The sequence below is a fragment of the Sinohyriopsis cumingii genome, chromosome 2 (assembly GCF_028554795.1).
Source record: "Sinohyriopsis cumingii isolate HCF-2022 chromosome 2, ASM2855479v2, whole genome shotgun sequence".
In the NCBI taxonomy this organism is placed as follows: domain Eukaryota; kingdom Metazoa; phylum Mollusca; class Bivalvia; order Unionida; family Unionidae; genus Sinohyriopsis; species Sinohyriopsis cumingii.
In genome coordinates this window covers 120,443,467-120,461,770 of record NC_142962.1, presented here as the reverse complement: position 1 = coordinate 120,461,770, position 18,304 = coordinate 120,443,467, and the positions used below count along the sequence as shown (strand labels likewise).

The 18,304-nt window shown below is 36.2% G+C and overlaps 1 protein-coding gene across 2 annotated transcripts in view; it reads right to left on the bottom strand.

Moving 5' to 3' along the window:
• Positions 1-18,304, bottom strand: part of LOC149805704 (apoptosis-resistant E3 ubiquitin protein ligase 1-like) — a 109,235-nt gene that overhangs the window by 82,334 nt on the left and 8,597 nt on the right. Inside the window, exon 3 of one of the 2 annotated variants that reach the window (XM_089950364.1) lies at positions 16,973-17,217. In XM_089950364.1, the coding sequence (XP_089806490.1) occupies positions 16,973-17,217 (245 nt within the window). Of the gene's footprint in view, positions 1-2,026; positions 2,347-16,972; positions 17,218-18,304 lie in introns of those variants that run through there. The other variant, XM_089950365.1, reaches the window with a different exon arrangement.

The following is an 18,304-nucleotide window of genomic DNA, read 5'->3' as shown; positions in this document are numbered from 1 at the left end:
AACCCACATACTGTATCTTCCTTTATGCCTGATCAAACCTCTGGAAAGAGGGTTAGTCAACCACCTAAAAATTGGGGTCCCAGGAAGAGGGCTGCACGGTAGATAAGGGTTTGAGTCTTTAGGACCTTCCCCCCTCCATCTGTAGGAAGGTGAATGAGCCAGAACGAAGCCACAGACTTCCTCCCATGATCCATTTGGATGCCTCATCTGACTAGAGATGGGCAAGAGGGAGGTTTGAGTACGGTTTTTTTCCTAGACTGTCGAAGATGCATTAAAATGGAAAATAATTTGTTGAAAACATCTTTAAACATATAAATGAAGCAATTTTCCATAAGTGAATTGACACAGCATCTCAAGTGTCCAAGGAAATGAGGAAGAGTATCCCATATGAGTTGATGACACATTAATCAGATTGGCTGATTTCTTTCTGCTATAGAATTTCTATAATCTTAAATCTAATGGGTGGTTGGAATTATCACCTCACATCAAAACTGAACCAAAGTCAGTGAAATGTGAAATATGAGACACAGTAACCTACTTTTAAGGGAGTAATACTCCTTTAAAAGTATCCTCTCAGCAATGTTTCATAATTTCAGTGATAATGTACAATACTGTCTATAAAAAAACAACCCAATGTGGTTATGATCTAAATACCAAAATGTAAACCAGTAAAATCTGAAATGTAGGTCACAGTGACCTCTGTGGTAAGAGTGTGGTGCTAATAGAGATGCATAAAATCCTATGGTTTGATGATTCAAGCATGAACAAAGTTTGAAAAACAAACTTAAAGCACAAAATGTAACCAAAGTCAGTGAAACTTAAAATAACGATAACAGTTACCTACTTTGTGGGAGCTCCGAGTGGCCGAGTGGTCTAAAGCGCTCTCCGTTGCAGATCACTTCCATCTCACCTCTGCCTGAGTGGGTTCGAGTCTCGGATTCAGCCAATGTGGGTATACGAGAAAGCTTGCCAGTAGCTTCTCATGGGTTGGTGGTTCTTTTCGGGGTTTTCCCGGGTTCTTCCTCCACCATTAATACTGGCTGCCATGTATAGCCTATTGTGTGCTGAAAAATGGTGTTAAACCCTACAACAACAACAACAACAACCTACTTTGTGATTTGGAAAAAATATGCATCAAAATTCATCCCCTCACCAAGTTTTATGATTCCAGGTATAACAGTATTGATACAGTGTACACAAAACCCTGAGCTAAATGCAAAATCTAGACCAAAAATATAAAACAAATGTATATGTGCAAAGTTAGCTCACTTCCTCCCCCTCCCCAGGAGGAAGGCACTATAAAACCCAATTATATCCCTTAACTCAGATCTAGAAAGAAAGAAGAGTCTACATTCAGTAACAGTGAAAATATATATCTGCTTTAATCAGTACAAATGCTGATGCAGGGGAAGAGGTGAGAAAATCACTGGACCATGAACTTTAAGTCAAGGAGAAAAAATTTCAGTGAAAGATGTGTGTGTGTGTGTGTGTGTGTGTGTGTGTGTGTGTGTTGGATTTGTAATGTAGTTTTAAAAAATTTACAGTCATATTGCTATGATGTCTACAGTGTGGCCATTTACAGTGATGTTTAGCAATGAGGCATCATGCCGCAGATATGAAGCATGATGTCCCACCCATTCTCATTATCCTGACACCAGGCTGACCAGTCCTAACATGTCTAACCTCTTAATGTTGAGTGTCAAGCAAGGCAGCTTTTAGTACCACTTTTATAAGTTTTTATTATGACTCAGCCAGGTTCTAACCCATGACCTCCAGCATCTGAGACAGATGCTCTAACCACTACGTCACCAGAGTGGCCCAGTGAAAGGTGTAGTACTCCATATGAAACATTAGACCCACTTTAAATTTGTGACTTTCTGAATGATAGCATTAATATCAAAATGACCTCAATGAAATGTTCACTTAAGTACTGACACTAGATGGACACAATCAATCCATATGCCGGAATACCTTTACAAATAGGCTAAAAACTGAATCAAATAATATAAAAGGTACATGTACTTACTTACATTATGCATTAGTGAACATTTCCTTTAAAGATGAATCCATTCCTGTCCCACTGAATCTTGTGTGATCTGCCCATCAGATCAGTACATTTCCAACTACTTTGTCACTGACAAGAAAAGAATTGTAAATACTGCCAGTCGCTAGCTAAGAAATTAGCATCAATAAATCCATTACACACTGCTGATATTCCTAGCTCCCACTCATTAACATGACGGTATAATGAAGAGATATGTTTTAGTACTAATTATGACATTCACAAAAGCTTCAAATCTTAACATCATGAGTATCTTTATACAATGTTAGTGGAGAGCATCTGGCTAAATCAGCATCAATAAATCCATTGTACACAGCTGATTCTTTGAACTCCGAGCTTAAGTAGCCCAGAATGTCTAAGACTGTGCTGTATAGTGCTGAATGATTGCCAGCCACAATGCAGTCATTTAGCCAGCAAATCAAGTTAGCATCACTTTTGTATCAAACTATGAGGGCCACACAAAGAAATAAATCAATTAGTTGGGTGCTGTGTATTAATCTCATGACTTTATCTTGTACACCACAGAAGCAACTGACTGGCTTAAGATGACAAATGGATTGGGCTTAATCAGCATGACTGAATTACGAAGAGGCCTGCATATAAAAAGGCATTGGTAGAATTCTGTCATACAACTGTCATATAGTTATTTCATGACAGATACAGAGATGCAGCAACTAATCACAGATGAACATGTTAATCAGTTTTACACTAACTGTTGTAAGGTGGTAATGATGGTGGTTGTAGTGGTTGTCAATAACTAGGATTGCATCCCTTGCTTTTCTTAAGTGAGAATGCAGGTATGTTATAAGAAATAAATAACATACAAAATGGGAACTGTTTATAACTGCACTCGTTAATATGCACAGATCCTGCACAAAATAAAACCCTAATTTATTTTGATAGTGATAGTGGTAGTAGTGGTAGTAATGGCAACATCAGCAGCATTAGTGCACTAGTGTTGTTAGTACTGTTCCATTTTTGTTGCTGTTGATATTGTAACAGATAATTTTCATCATCGAAATGAAAAGATTGGCTTAAGCCTACTCTGAAATTCATAAATTGTTTTATTAGGACACCGGAATTTTAAGCATCAAAGTTTCCATATTCATTTTACCACCCCATGTGCCATGTCTTCATTTTTCCAATTAAATTTATCCCTCATTATACCATTGTTTAAGCAAGCCATAAATGTGTGATAGGTGAGGTTACCATATACTGGGTTATATTATATATCGTATTACTGTTACATTATTCATGACCATACCTGCTTTACAAAAGGGATTGTATTAAATTGAGGTGCCTGATACTGCAGACCCTTGTATATTGTATCTACCTGTGTATAATGCATACTAATTTCCTAACATTATTTATCCAAACCTGCCAGGCATGCTTTTGTTTCTAATGTTAGAAATGTAATTCTCTGCATCTTCTGGTACATATCATGCTGTCAGTAGGATTCGTTTCTTGATTCACAATGTTGTTCATCTAGCTTTTGAATTGCCAAATAGGTGAAAAAAAATTGTACCTACAAATGCTTTTCAAAGCTCTTACATCCTCACCCAAATTATCAATATTTTCTGGTGTCTGTATAAAATGGAGACCATTTGAAAGTAAACTGTGCTCCACAGAAGTTAGATTGTGATGTTTAGAAAGATTTACCACTTAAATTTGGAGTCTGGATTGCAAAACTAAAAAAAACCCACACCAGTGCAGAGTATACGTAGTTGTAGTCTCAAGTATTCAGTGTGTTGTCAGTTCCTTTATGGAACTACGAGTCTTCAAATTTAGGGATAAAATCTGAGTTTCTGGAGATAAAAGAATTAAGCACATTAAAATTCCTGCATTCAAGAAAGGAATGTTGCAGCGAGTAATTTACTCACTAAAAGAAGATACCTGCATTGGGAAAGGCCTGGTTATGCCAAAACATCCCTAAGTTTCCAAAATTCTGCAGGGATTTTCAGCAAACCAATCTTTAACCCATCATTAATTCTGATATTTATAATCACTTTTTTTGTTGTTTGTGGCTCAGACTTCATGGACAAATGCATTAACTGGTATATCTAGGCACCAGGAAAAACATTCCTGAGATGGCATTTGTCTTGCTGAATATGTGTTAAATCTGAAGCGTCCATTACTAACAACTCTTTACAAAATTCATGTAGGAACCAATCATCATACATGTATTTCCATCGCGTTCTGGTGTGTGTTCTCAATCCCATATTATTGAATGTTCAAATTCTAGTGGTTAATCAGTGAAAATCTGAATATTAGCTGAAATGGGTGCTCAGGTACAATCTGCGTAAGATTTGTCAGAAGTTGAGGGTTTGTAGGTGCTGGATGTTAGTGCTGTCAGTGGAAGCATTGGGAAAGGAGAAAATAACAATAGATGGACTGTAGCTTTCAAGGACAAACCTCTTTTACTTGTCCATCCAGCTGAGTTGCTAGAAAATAATTTGTTATAACAGGCTGTAATATGCAAAGTGTGGGGGAGTTAGAGGTAACTGGGGAAAACCTATCAGTCAGTCTGCTACTGCATTTGCTAATGCATCTTTGTTTTACCATCTGTCTGTCATGAATGAGGAGATGGTAACAAAGCATGAAACTTTGTCCAGCCCTGGGATATATTGATGATATATACCGATTTGATCAGAAATAGTCACTGAAGTGTTGACAAATTCAGCTAATTATATGCAGGATTCCATCATAAATACGCACTGATCTTGTTCACATTTGTACACATCTAAGAACTTGACGATTTAAAACCACTGACACAAAACACTGGGTCAGGATAACAGTCCCAAGAGTGGTAGTAGTTGTAGGGTTTTAACGCCATCTTTCAGCACAAGATAGGCTATACATGGCGGCCAGTATTAATGGTGGAGGAAGGACCCGGGAAAACCCCGAAAAGAAGCACAGACACATGAGAAGCTCCTGGCAAGCAATCTCACATACCAAACATAGGCCGAACCCACGACTTGAACCCACGCAGACAGAGGTGAGATGGCACTGATCTGTAACGGTGGGCGCTTTAGACCACTCGGCCACTCGGGGCCCCTTCCCAAGAGTGGTAGCCAATCAGATGCAGGATCGTCTCATTAATATATGTGGACCTAGCTCATGATGAAAAAAGTACAAAATTGTTATTCCAAGTTTGATGAAAATCAGGCCACCAGTTTGGCCTCCAAAATATTAACAAGCTGAGCCAAACAAATGCAAGACTGCCTAAAATGTAAGAGGATCTCGTAAATTATCAAACTCATCCAAGATCATGATGAATAAGAGTATATCCTAAATCTGACCACTAGAAATAGCTTCCAGAATGGTAACAAAGTCAGCCAATCAGATTTAAGATCACCTTGTTATGGAACTTGTCCTAAATCTTGATGATATAGACATATATTTGATACAATTCAGATCACAAATATGGATTCAGGATTGGCAACAAGCTTAGCCAAACAGATGCAAGACAAGCACCTGGATTGATCTCATATCTAAACACATCTGAAATACTCAGGATATAGAAATACATTTAAATTTGTATTAAAGTCAGATCAAAGCCTCAGAGTGCCAACAAGGAAATGCTGACAGACAGATGATGGACATCTGGCCATATCATAAGCTCACTATTTTGGGCCTTATGCCATGATGAACTAATAATAATGTCAATTTAGAATCATAAAATTAAACCAATGATATTAAATTAATTTAAAGTACTGAGTAAATTTGTATTGTAATGTTTTCCTTTTATTCAGAGTATAGATGATTTTTATCCCCATTCCTAAAAAACCCCAGAAGATATTGTTATAACCTCCAACTGTCTATAACCTCTCATTGCCCAAACTGCAAGGGCGAAATTCATGAAACAAGTTGCATTGCTCTTGAGGTAACCATTTATAAGATTAGTATCATCCTCAGGTCTAACCTCTGTGGATCATTGAGGAGTTCAAAAGGTCAGGTTTATAAAAAAATTAAATTAGGACATTAGCAGGAAGAAACAGCATATATATAAAGGATTTTGCATTACCATATATACTTGCTTGTAAGCTGAATCCAACTGGAAACTGTACAGGCACAGATCTGATGTCTCATAATGTGATGACAGATCTGGGTCTATACAGTAGAAAAAAACATTGATCCAGATTTTCAAGTACATTATGCAATGGCAGATAAAGGTCTATGATGTTTGTAGTTGGACCCAGCTTATAAGCCAGTACAGACACAGGTCACTTTTTGGGGTTGTGGGTTTTAATGGGGGGGGGGGTTAATATAGAGGAAGGAGGTGGAATATGTAGTTGTTGTTGTTGTGGGGTTTAACGCCATTTTTCAGCACATGATAGGCTATACATGGCGGCCAGTATTAATGGTGGAGGAAGAACCTGGGAAAACCCCGGAAAGAACCACCGACCCACGAGAAGCTACTGGCAAGCTTTCTCACATACCCACATTGGCTGAATCCGAGACTCGAACCGGCGCAGACTGAGGTGAGATGGCAGTGATCTGTAACGGAGAGCACTTTAGGCCACTCGGGCCCCCGGAATATGTAGTAGAAAGCATGGAAATTTGCAATGGTGAGCCATCACAGTTGTTCTAAGTTTATTTTCAAAAACTATCTTCTCTGAGAAGTCAGTAAATTTCTTTGAAATCTAAACCTCTACTTACCTATTTCATGATTTTATACAGTCTAGTTTTAACTCAAATCTTATGAAATTTTCACATAATATTTCTTTATGACTGAATTTGTTTCAACAAATCAATGTTTCAGTAAAAATATAACATCTGCTTACATTTATTTCCATTTCTTTTTACAGATATAGAAAAGAGAATCAAAGTTGTCTCTACTGCATTATTGTCTCCACTGCATTATTGACTCACACACTCACACACTTAGGCAGGCATGGGGAACCTCCTCCAGGGTGCAAGATGGATAAGAGATTTTTAAAGCCACAACCATGATATAAATTAACAGATAAAACCAGGTCACAGGCTGGACTGGCCTACTGGCTGTATTTTACCCACCCCTGCTCTAGACTAAGGTATCAGTTTACTATTGGTGTACTGGAGTTTGCTTGCCTGCAAATCTAAAAGCTTCCATCACTCCACAATCTAACAACAATAAAATGTACACAAAGCTGCTAATATAAGGATACCACAGCCTTCAGCTATTTGTTTTCATTCATTATTGTTTAAATTAGTGAGAGAAAAAAATATAAAAAATCTGACTTTAAAAGGAAAACAAACACCACTCCAGATAAAAGCCCACAGACTTGGACTGTGATACATACTAATTTCAAATTCCAGGGTAGAATCAGCAGAAATTATTGATTTTTTTTTTCAGACAGTGAATCTGAAATCTGGTTTAGAAACTCAACTGTCAGTGAAACAAAACATTTTGCTCCTCTGGGAGAGGCCATCTAAAATGACCTGAAAGTGTATGTACACAAATAAGATGAGTATTGCTAATAATTCGGCTTTACATATTAAAACACATAAAGGGATTTAATCCTATACACAAAAATGATTTTAATGTTACAATTACAACAAAGTAGCTGATTTCATACATTTAATATATATTTTACGACTTATGGTAATGAAATGTAATCTCTCTATTGAGGTAATTTTCCTTAAATTGCTACCTCCATACTGTAATAGACGACAGTTTTCTCCTCTTATTATTTTCCTCTGTACCATATTATTCATCAATAATGCACCCAACTGCAAGATTTTTTTTTTAGGCACTGCATTATTCATCTACAATTCACCCAAATGCAAGATATCTATAATGCCCCCAACTGGTAGATTTTTCCCCTGTACTGTATTATTCATTTATAACTCACTCAACTAGCAGATTTTTCCCTTGTACCATATTCTTCATCTATAATACACCCAAATGCTAGATTTTTCCTCTGTGCCAATTATTATTATTCATCTATAATTCAGCCAACTGCTAAAGTTTTCCTCTGCACCATATTATACATCGGGTTCAAGGCTATTGGTTCTAAATAAATATTTCAAGTGAATAGTGCACATCTAGGCATATGAACAAAGAAACTGCTGGATTACTGGTGAAAGACATTGTACTATTAGGTAGCTGAAATAGTGTGATTTGAACATTGCAAGGCTGTCAGCCTGCTATAGTTCAAGCGGTTACTGAAGCCATTCATTAGATTCTGTAAATGCAAATGTGTTTTCTGATGTATTGGTTCATGGTTTTGGTAGTTTTAATGAATTCACAGACTCTTGAGATAGCGTTGATGGCTTTGAGAGGAATATCATTCAGGGAAAGAAGTGTTAAATTATGAAAGGTTTTATCAAAAGGGAGCCATCTTGAACATTGACAAACGTCAGCAGATGATGTTATTGGATTCACATTTTAGTATAATTCTAGATGCACACACAAACACACACACACACACATGCACACACACACACACACATGGTATTTACACATATTACACGTCTTGACATCATTCACAGATATGATTAAAATCCAAACCACCAATATGATGTACACGGAACATGACATAAACAAATTACACTATTACATGTCAAACATAGCATGAAATAAATGCTGGTTCTGGGTCCACCAAAATGTTTTGCTAAAATCACTGTAGTGGGCAGAATACTTAGTCTGGGTTACTGCATACTAAAAGCCGGCAGACCAAGGACTACTACATGATGTCACGACTTATCTGGAATTTTACAATTATAAAATACAGTACTCTCTCATTAAAACACTTTCCATGGGAGTGATTCAGTATATCGCCTAATAGGTATGGTTGCCTTATAATAAAATCACTAAACATATTTGTATCAGAGACTGCTCCGATGGCTAGATCACCCGCCTCAGATGGAACACTAGCCAAGTGATACCAAAGACTCATAAAAATGGTACTAGCACCTGCCTCACTTGGATTCAGCATTAAGAGGTTAGTCTTAGAACTGGTCAGCATGATGCCTCAGTGCTAGACATCACTATAAACTGCTACACTGCTGACACTGTAGCGACATGATTCAATCTGTTAAAGCTACATTAAAAATCCCAAAACACATAAACACACCAAAACTATACAAAAATATGATCCGTGACCTTAAATGCTAAATAAATCACAAATTAATGAAGTGCTTTATATCCCAAAGAAGCATAATTCTTTTTGTTTACTAAGATCTAGGACAAAAAAATAAGGGAAGTCATAATTTATAAGTTTCGTGTGAAAATGATCTTTCCTCAGCTATAGAGCTCGGCTTATTTGTTGAAACCTGTAGTTAAAAAATGCAAGTTGAAGCTTGCATGAACAGCATGCAAGACAGTAATTTTTTTTGTGGTAAAAGTGTATAAGTCAGGGTGTATTCTGCAAAAATCAGACTGGTTAGTATTAAATTAAATGATGTTTAAGAGAAATATCCAATTGTCTTACTGAACAAATTGTCTGTTATAAAGTATTAATATCTTTATTCTTGTGTCAGCTGCAGCAGCACCCCTTCAGTCTGATTGTAATGAAATTCACAATGTGCCTTTGATTAATTTGACATACCTGTCAATGTTTCAGAAGTCAAGTAGGGAGATTAAATAAAAAATAAGGAGATTGGGACCTAAAATTGGGAGTTTCTTTTGCAACATTTTTTAAGCCTCATTTTCATTCAATACTGACCAATTTTCCAGGTCCAATACTTGTGAAAATTGTCATAGGACAAGACGTTTCTCTCTGTGATGCACCTTATTTTCCCCCAGGATGTGCCCTCTTTTCATATTCTGGTCAGCTGTGGCCAATCTGCACCATTACTAAAGGTTAGTCATAAGTAAACAAACAAGGAAGCCAGAGAGACTAATTAACAGCTAGACCTTATCTATAGGTGCTGCTGTTCCTCCCTCATAGTAAGAGGGTGTGTGTGAATCATTCCTGCTATTCTTAATGGAAGAGGGTACTGCCCCTTGTTCCTCCCTCATTGGAGGGTGTGACTCACTCTGTCCTATTGGAACAGAGAGGTGCTGTTCCTCCCTCTTTGGTAGATGCAATGAGAAGTGTGCTGCTCCTCCTCATTTGGAGGGTGCAGCTAACCCTCCTTCCATTTATTGAGAGGATGCCCACTAAACATGAAGAGAATTTTGTAATCTTTCTCTCGGAATCAAGGAACCCTGAACATAAAACCCCAAAAATTCTTAAGAATATGAGGATGGAACATTTTACTTTCCTTTATAAAGAATTAACACAATCAAAGATTGTTTAACTGCAAACAGGTAAGTTGAGTACTTTAGAGTAAAAAAAAAACAAAACAAATAATACAGAATATAATTAAAAGACTTATTCGAGAACTAGTGGTAAGTAAATAAGCAAAATCCTAGCTTGGTAAAATTGCTAATAATAAAGAATACTATCCAATACTATTTTCTAAGAATGAATTGAATAACTAAAACACAGCATAAAAGTGTAAAATTGGTTGGTACGGCTTGGACCTTAAAGGTTTTTCACAAGAACTGATGAAAGAAAGAGAAGTATTAATTAATGTTAAGTGCAATGTATTCAGAAAATAATGAAAGCTGATTAAGAAAAGTGAAACAATGTTTGTACATTACAGTATTATTGGCGAGAACTGGTACCATCTTTATATCATTTATAAGCTGAGTCCTACTGCAAAATGCATAGATCCAGATCTGCCATCCCATACTGTGCCAGCATAATTTTATTGTAATCTGTTACAAACAAACAACATAGATCCAGATCTGCCATCCCATACTGTGCCAGCATACTTTTATTGTAATCTGTTATAAACAAACAACAAAGATCCAGACCTGCCATTCCATACTGTGCCAGCATACTTTTATTGTAATCTGTTACAAACAAACAACAAAGATCCAGACCTGCCATTCCATACTGTGCCAGCATACTTTTATTGTAATCTGTTACAAACAAACAACAAAGATCCAGACCTGCCATTCCATACTGTGCCAGCATACTTTTATTGTAATCTGTTACAAACAAACAACAAAGATCCAGACCTGCCATTCCATACTGTGCCAGCATACTTTTGTTGTAATCTGTTACAAACAAACAACTAAGATCCAGACCTGCCATCCCATACTGTGCCAGCATACTTTTGTTGTAATCTGTTACAAACAAACAACAAAGATCCAGACCTGCCATTCCATACTGTGCCAGCATACTTTTATTGTAATCTGTTACAAACAAACAACAAAGATCCAGACCTGCCATTCCATACTGTGCCAGCATGATTTTGTTGTAATCTGTTACAAACAAACAACAAAGATCTAGACCTGCCATTCCATACTGTGCCAGCATACTTTTGTTGTAATCTGTCGCAAACAAACAACAAAGATCCAGACCTACCATTCCATACTGTGCCAGCATGATTTTGTTGTAATCTGTTACAAACAAACAACAAAGATCTAGACCTGCCATTCCATAATGTGCCAGCATACTTTTATTGTAATCTGTTACAAACAAACAACAAAGATCCAGACCTGCCATTCCATACTGTGCCAGCATACTTTTGTTGTAATCTGTTACAAACAAACAACTAAGATCCAGACCTGCCATCCCATACTGTGCCAGCATACTTTTATTGTAATCTGTTACAAACAAACAACAAAGATCCAGACCTGCCATTCCATACTGTGCCAGCATACTTTTATTGTAATCTGTTACAAACAAACAACAAAGATCCAGACCTGCCATTCCATACTGTGCCAGCATGATTTTGTTGTAATCTGTTACAAACAAACAACAAAGATCTAGACCTGCCATTCCATACTGTGCCAGCATACTTTTGTTGTAATCTGTTGCAAACAAACAACAAAGATCCAGACCTACCATTCCATACTGTGCCAGCATGATTTTGTTGTAATCTGTTACAAACAAACAACAAAGATCTAGACCTGCCATCCCATACTGTGCCAGCATACTTTTATTGTAATCTGTTACAAACAAACAACAAAGATCCAGACCTGCCATTCCATACTGTGCCAGCATACTTTTGTTGTAATCTGTTACAAACAAACAACAAAGATCCAGACCTGCCATTCCATACTGTGCCAGCATAATTTTGTTGTAATCTGTTACATGTACAAACAAACAACAAAGATCCAGACCTGCCATTCCATACTGTGCCAGCATAATTTTGTTGTAATCTGTTACAAACAAACAACAGAGATCAAGATCTGCTGGTTCATAATGTGCCAGCAGATTTGAGTTTATAGTTTCTCAGGAGTAATCTGATAAGCAAACAATGGAGACCCTGATCTACTGATGCAATATATCATGGTCTATGTTGCTTGCAGCTGGACTTGACTTATAAGTTAGTATATACAGCAGTATGCCTGCAGAAGTAGTAGAATAAACTGATATACATTTGAACATAATTCTGGTTCTGACTCTTCATAATTATCTCCCCTGCAATATCTATCATATATTCGTCAATCCTACACTAAAAGAAGTGTTTAACTCAAGATCGATTTCAGCAAAGGATCTGAATGACTAATGATCAATTAGCCCTGTCTCAAATTTCTTCAATGTTCAACATTTTCTTGCAAGTGTACTGTAAATGGTTCATTACTATGTCTGTCTCAGTTTGGTTAGTCTACTATACAGGCACTTTTAGCGTCTAGTTAACTCTGGAGTGTACTGACCAGTGGGTTTCAATGACCCTGTACTCAGTCTTGAAGTAAACCTAAAGAGAATAGACTATTACTTTCTCATTAGATTTGCCATAATTGTGACCTCTGACCCTTAGATCACAATATCTAAAGGCTGCTTTATTTATTACTCAAAGTGCAAGTCATTCACAAAGTCTGGCCAAAGAACTTACTCAGTCAGGAAAAAAAGAGATAATTTAAACAACCAATTCTTCAAAGAGCCAAAATGAGCCTGACCTTCGGCCTTTTGATCCCAAAATCAATAAGCTTCTTCCATATCTTAAGTGCAAGCCAAGCTACATGGTCTAGAACTAAAGTATGTATGCAAACTCTTTTCTTCTTTTAGTCATGGAGCCCTTGACCTTTGGCATTTTGACCCCAAGGTCAAAAGGCTTTTTTCATACCAAACATATCAGTCATCAAACACTTGTCAAGATGGTTGCAAACTGAAAGTCTGTGCAGAAACCAATTTTCTTCTTGATCCTGAAATCTGTAAACATCCTCGTTACACTCAGTCTGAAGTTTGACCCCCAAATCGATAAGCTTTTTCCTTATAAGATGCACAAATGGTCCACAATGTTTGGTCCAGGTCTGTCATGTAGAACAAATTTTATGCAAAATATTTTCTTTTACTTCATTTTTCACCTGGATATCTGACCTTTTACTCCCAAATTAATAGGCTTCTTTTCTTACTCTAAATGCAAAAACTAATGTTTGGGTGCAGAGACCATTGTTCTTCTTTAGTCAGAGTGACCCTGATAATTAATTATATCACCATGACATTTAATTGGCATTTTCTGAACTCATGTGCAAGCCATCCCAAATGTTTTGGTAACTGTAGCTAGTGGAAAACTTAACCTTGTTGTGCTGAAATGAAATTGGTAACTGATGGAAAGAAAACATCTTAATATATGCTCCATCTTATGACTGATGTAACATGAACAAACAAAACCCCATTACACACATTACAGAAAATGTTATCATTAGAGAAATTTTGTGCAGTTCTGTTCACTCAAATGTAATGGCTATCATTTTCAAGATTATCTATGTCCCGAGTCAATTCTGCATTTGACAAATGCATTATTTCAAACATTTGGTAACTGTTATTTCAGCATAAATATGTTTTTTTAATTTTGGTGTGATGCAAATCATCTGGAAAAAGAACACACTGTTATGATGATCTGGATAATTTATTAGATGAATCTTATGTTAAGAAAAATACAGTTAAGCAAATGAAAACTCAAACTATATGTTGTCTGTATTGTTTGCTTTTTGACAAAAGAAATACATGGCATGGTCAAGACATTTCTTTTCAACATAATAACAGAAAGAAAACTTAACAGTAACATAAACCCTTGTAAAACAAAAAATATCATCTGTCTCATGGAGTCTGTTCAATCCAGCATGTAAAATGAACCTGCAAAGATCAGACTGGCACACAAAATGCATGAAAGGACATTATATTAACATGTAAGTACCACAATCCAGACTGGAGCCTTGCAGACAAAGAAGAAAAGGAAATGTAATAGGTTCTAAAAACACTCAACTCTGATGACTTTAATCATAAGGAGTAAAAGCATGCAACATAAACAGTTAAAAAGCCAAAACCGAAACATCTGTCAGATTTCATACAAGGTCATTAATCTAAAAGTTTATCGGGGTTAGAATTTTCCCATGCATGCATTAAATTTTTTGTCAAAAAAACTCTCTTGATCTTTAGCTACCTTCCACAAATAATGCCACAAATTTCCTAACATAAATCCCTGTTTTCATAACAGCACAGACTACAAAATAATTAACCACTGATTATACTCTTAGACTGCCAAAATGAAAGTTCTCGGTGAAACCACTCCAGCTTCTTTTTATTATGAATCTATGGTCTTAAACTAAGGAGCAAAATGAGCGAAAACCAACAAGTTTAATAAAATTCAACAAATAATTTATTTCCCTTGAATACAAAGTGAACATTTAACAAGAACTTACAGCATTTTGAATTAAATCCCAAACAGTCCATAAGTTCTATCACAAGTCCAAATGGATAGGGTATTGCAAATGAATTTCAGTGGAGTTCCAAATGAATTCCAATCTTGAAAATGCCAATTTACCAATAGCCTGGAAGAATTTATAACACTCTATTATTATTATTGTACACTTTGTAATTCCAGAGAGCAATTTAAATAAATAAATCCTCTAAAATTAAATTGTCCACAACTAAAAGACTGATTCCAATTTGGATGTTAAATTAAGACAGGAATGAATAATTCTGTTTTCACTGTCTTTGTAAAAAAAAACCACAATAACATTACCAAAATGAGGGTCATTTGCCCATCAAATTAATAAACAAGATCACTTCTAGAAATTTCCAAGGTCAAAAGATCATGTAAAAATGTTTACCCACAAGCAATAATTGTCTTAATAAATAATCTACAATCATAGACAAATTTTAATTATGTTATATGCTGTTTATAAGAAAAACATTAGTCAGGTAGGCCCCAAACTCCTACAATCAATTATGGAAAAAGTCAATCACACAATACATAACACCTTCCATTTAACTGATTGGCATACTGATGAAAGCTCTCAGTGAAACCATTGTACCTTCCTTGCATTTTGTACAGATTCAATTCAAATTTCTCCATTCTGTCCATTAAAAGTACAGTGATCCAAACCATTATCATGCACTCATATTGAGATTCTGTGCATGAAGTTAATTTGTATTTTTGATCTCTGAAAAAGAGATAAGTAGATTCTGAAACCAGTCAGGATAAAACCAGTCTCTTTACAATGTGTTTCATCAGTTTTACAATCATATATTTTCTCTCTGACACCTCTACAAGATCCCGTGTACTTGAAAATGTTTTCACCATATATGATCAAATGTTTGAATGCTTTAATATACATAATTTTCACAACCTGGTCACAAATTTAACCTCATGTCAACTGGAAAAAGAACTGAAAACTGCTAAATTATGAAAATTAAGTATGAAAATTTTCCAATCAAAACAATTTGAGAACATTTAGCAATCTTGACACCAGTGATTGCAAAAAAACAGTCCAAGGCAACAAAGAGTTTTAGATGTTATTCATTTTAATAAAGGAAACATTTGGCATTAAAAATTTGAGGCTTGTGTTGTTGTCTTTAGATTTTTGCCTCAAAGTTACTGATATCTACTTGACCACTCTGTAGGCCTAGTGGTTGGAGCATCTGCCTTGGATGCAGGAGGCCGCAGGTTTGAACCCCAACCGAGTCATATCAATGACTTATAAAAATGGTACAAGCAGCTCCTGTGCTTGGAACTCAGCATTAAAAGGTTAGTGTTAGGACTGCATGACCTGGTGTCTGGATAACGTGACTGGGTGGGACATGATGCTATATGTCTGCAGCATGATGCCCCATTGCTAGACATCACTATAAACTGTCATACTGCAGACACTGCAACGATATGACTGAAAATGTTTTAAAGATATGTTAAATATCCAAATCACACACAATAATATCTACTAGTATAACATAATTTTGCCTCGAAGTTACTAATGTCTACCAGTACAACATATTTTTGCTTCAAAGTCACTTATATTTACTAATAAAACAGTTTTGGCTGAATGTCACTATTATATAAACTAATATAAAATGTTATTGTTTCAAAGTCACCGATATCTACTAGTATACCATTTCTGAGGATGTACAAATGCTGTAACCATGAAGAAATTCAAATTTTATGAAATAAACACTTGTTAGTTCGTGAAGAAAATACAAGAAAAACAAAGTACTTATGATTGAAAATACTAGTAAATAATTGTTGATGACTAATATTCAACAACAGCAAGGTATGGAATTGAAAATTCCACAGTGCAGACCTATGGTGAAATTCTAGTGCCAAGCTAGGTTTAGCAATATGGACATTTCCCTACATATGGATTATACTGGAGTTAAAGAGGCAACCCATTATTCTAAAAATTATGTAGTGAAGGACTATTGTAACAGTCATAAATCTCAGCCTGTCTACCTGGATATGGACGATATAATGTTAATGTGCTCCCTTTGCACCTCCATGATCTAATGCTTGATACCTGACTCCAACATGTAAAAATGTAAATGGTCACCACATCATGGTTAGTGGTTTCCTCTGAATTCTCTATTTACCTTCAAGTCAGGGACTGCATAACACCATTAACAAGCTGCTGTTAGAAGTGAAATACCAGAGATCAGATTTTAATGTTCTTCACATAAAATAGTCTATTTTTATCACTTTGAGACTCACCAATCTTTACAATGACAACAAGAAGACTCTGTGTGACTGGTTCAACTTCTCCACCTCGTTTTCTGTGACTCAAGAGCTCATTTTCCAGCAAATGCCAATCATTCCCTTCTCTCTGTAGACTCCTCAATGCCTTCTTTATCCGCTGATAATCGTAAAAGGAATAATCTCCCATGGTCAACATTTCTAGGAGCTCATCTGAAATATGCTGAAGATGCTCCAGAGACTCAACCTTCTGGTCCAATAACCTGAAGAAAAACAGAAAAAATGAAACAAGAAACTCAAAGGAAGTTCCTGTCTGAAACATAGCATATAGTCTGATGTCAGCTCCAAAAGTGAGCAACTTTGCCTTGAAGAGAAACTTGTAATTGGTTTTTTGTTCTTCAGACATCAACAGCTTATAAATGGAGATTGATTATCAAAGCAAATGACAGTTCAAGCAATAGAAAAACTTCTTTACTTGATTGGCAAACTTCTATAGCAACACGAACTTTATGCATTGCAGCATTAGTTACAGTGAGTAGAAGGGTGCTACCATTAAAAGACCACAAGGTGTAACAAGTGTTCTGAAAGGGTATTCAGCATATATTTTCCAATTAAAATTGTTGTGTGTGTGTGTGTGTGATTTGAATTTTTAACATAGCTTTAACAATTTTTCAGTCATATCGCTACGATGTCTGCAGTGTGACAGTTTATAGTGATCTCTAGCACCAGGGCATCATGCCGCAGACTTGTAGCATGATGTCCCACCCAGTCACATTATCCTGACACCAGGCCAAACAGTCCTAACACTAACCTCTTTATGCTGAGCGCCACATGAGGTAGCTGTTAGTACCATTTTTGTAAGTATTTCGTATGACTCAGTCGGGGATCGAACCCACGACCTTCCGCTGCCGAGGCAGACGCTCTAACCACTAGGCCACTGGAACAGTCTAAAAAATTGTTGGTGCATTGTGATTCTGATTTGGCATAATTTAAGGCAGATATACTGAGTATCAGAAGGAGGTCGGGATGAATTCAAATTTTAGGACAGAGCATCTCATTCTGCTGTCCTTTCAAGGGAAGAAATTTAAAAACATATATTAAGAAGAATTTTAGCAGAAAAGTTAATGAAATCTTTTTCAAATAATTACAGGAAAGAAAAAGTTATGACAATAGAAAAAAACTTTAAACAAATACTTAATGGTGATTTTTGAAAGACCTTGATCATTCCTGAGGATAAAAGGGAAGGCAGGAATACATGAATCTGAAAGGGTAGTGCCCATGGATTCTTAAGTCAAAATATGAATGCTATACTACCAAGATTTCGAGACTTATGATGAAAAACTTTACCAA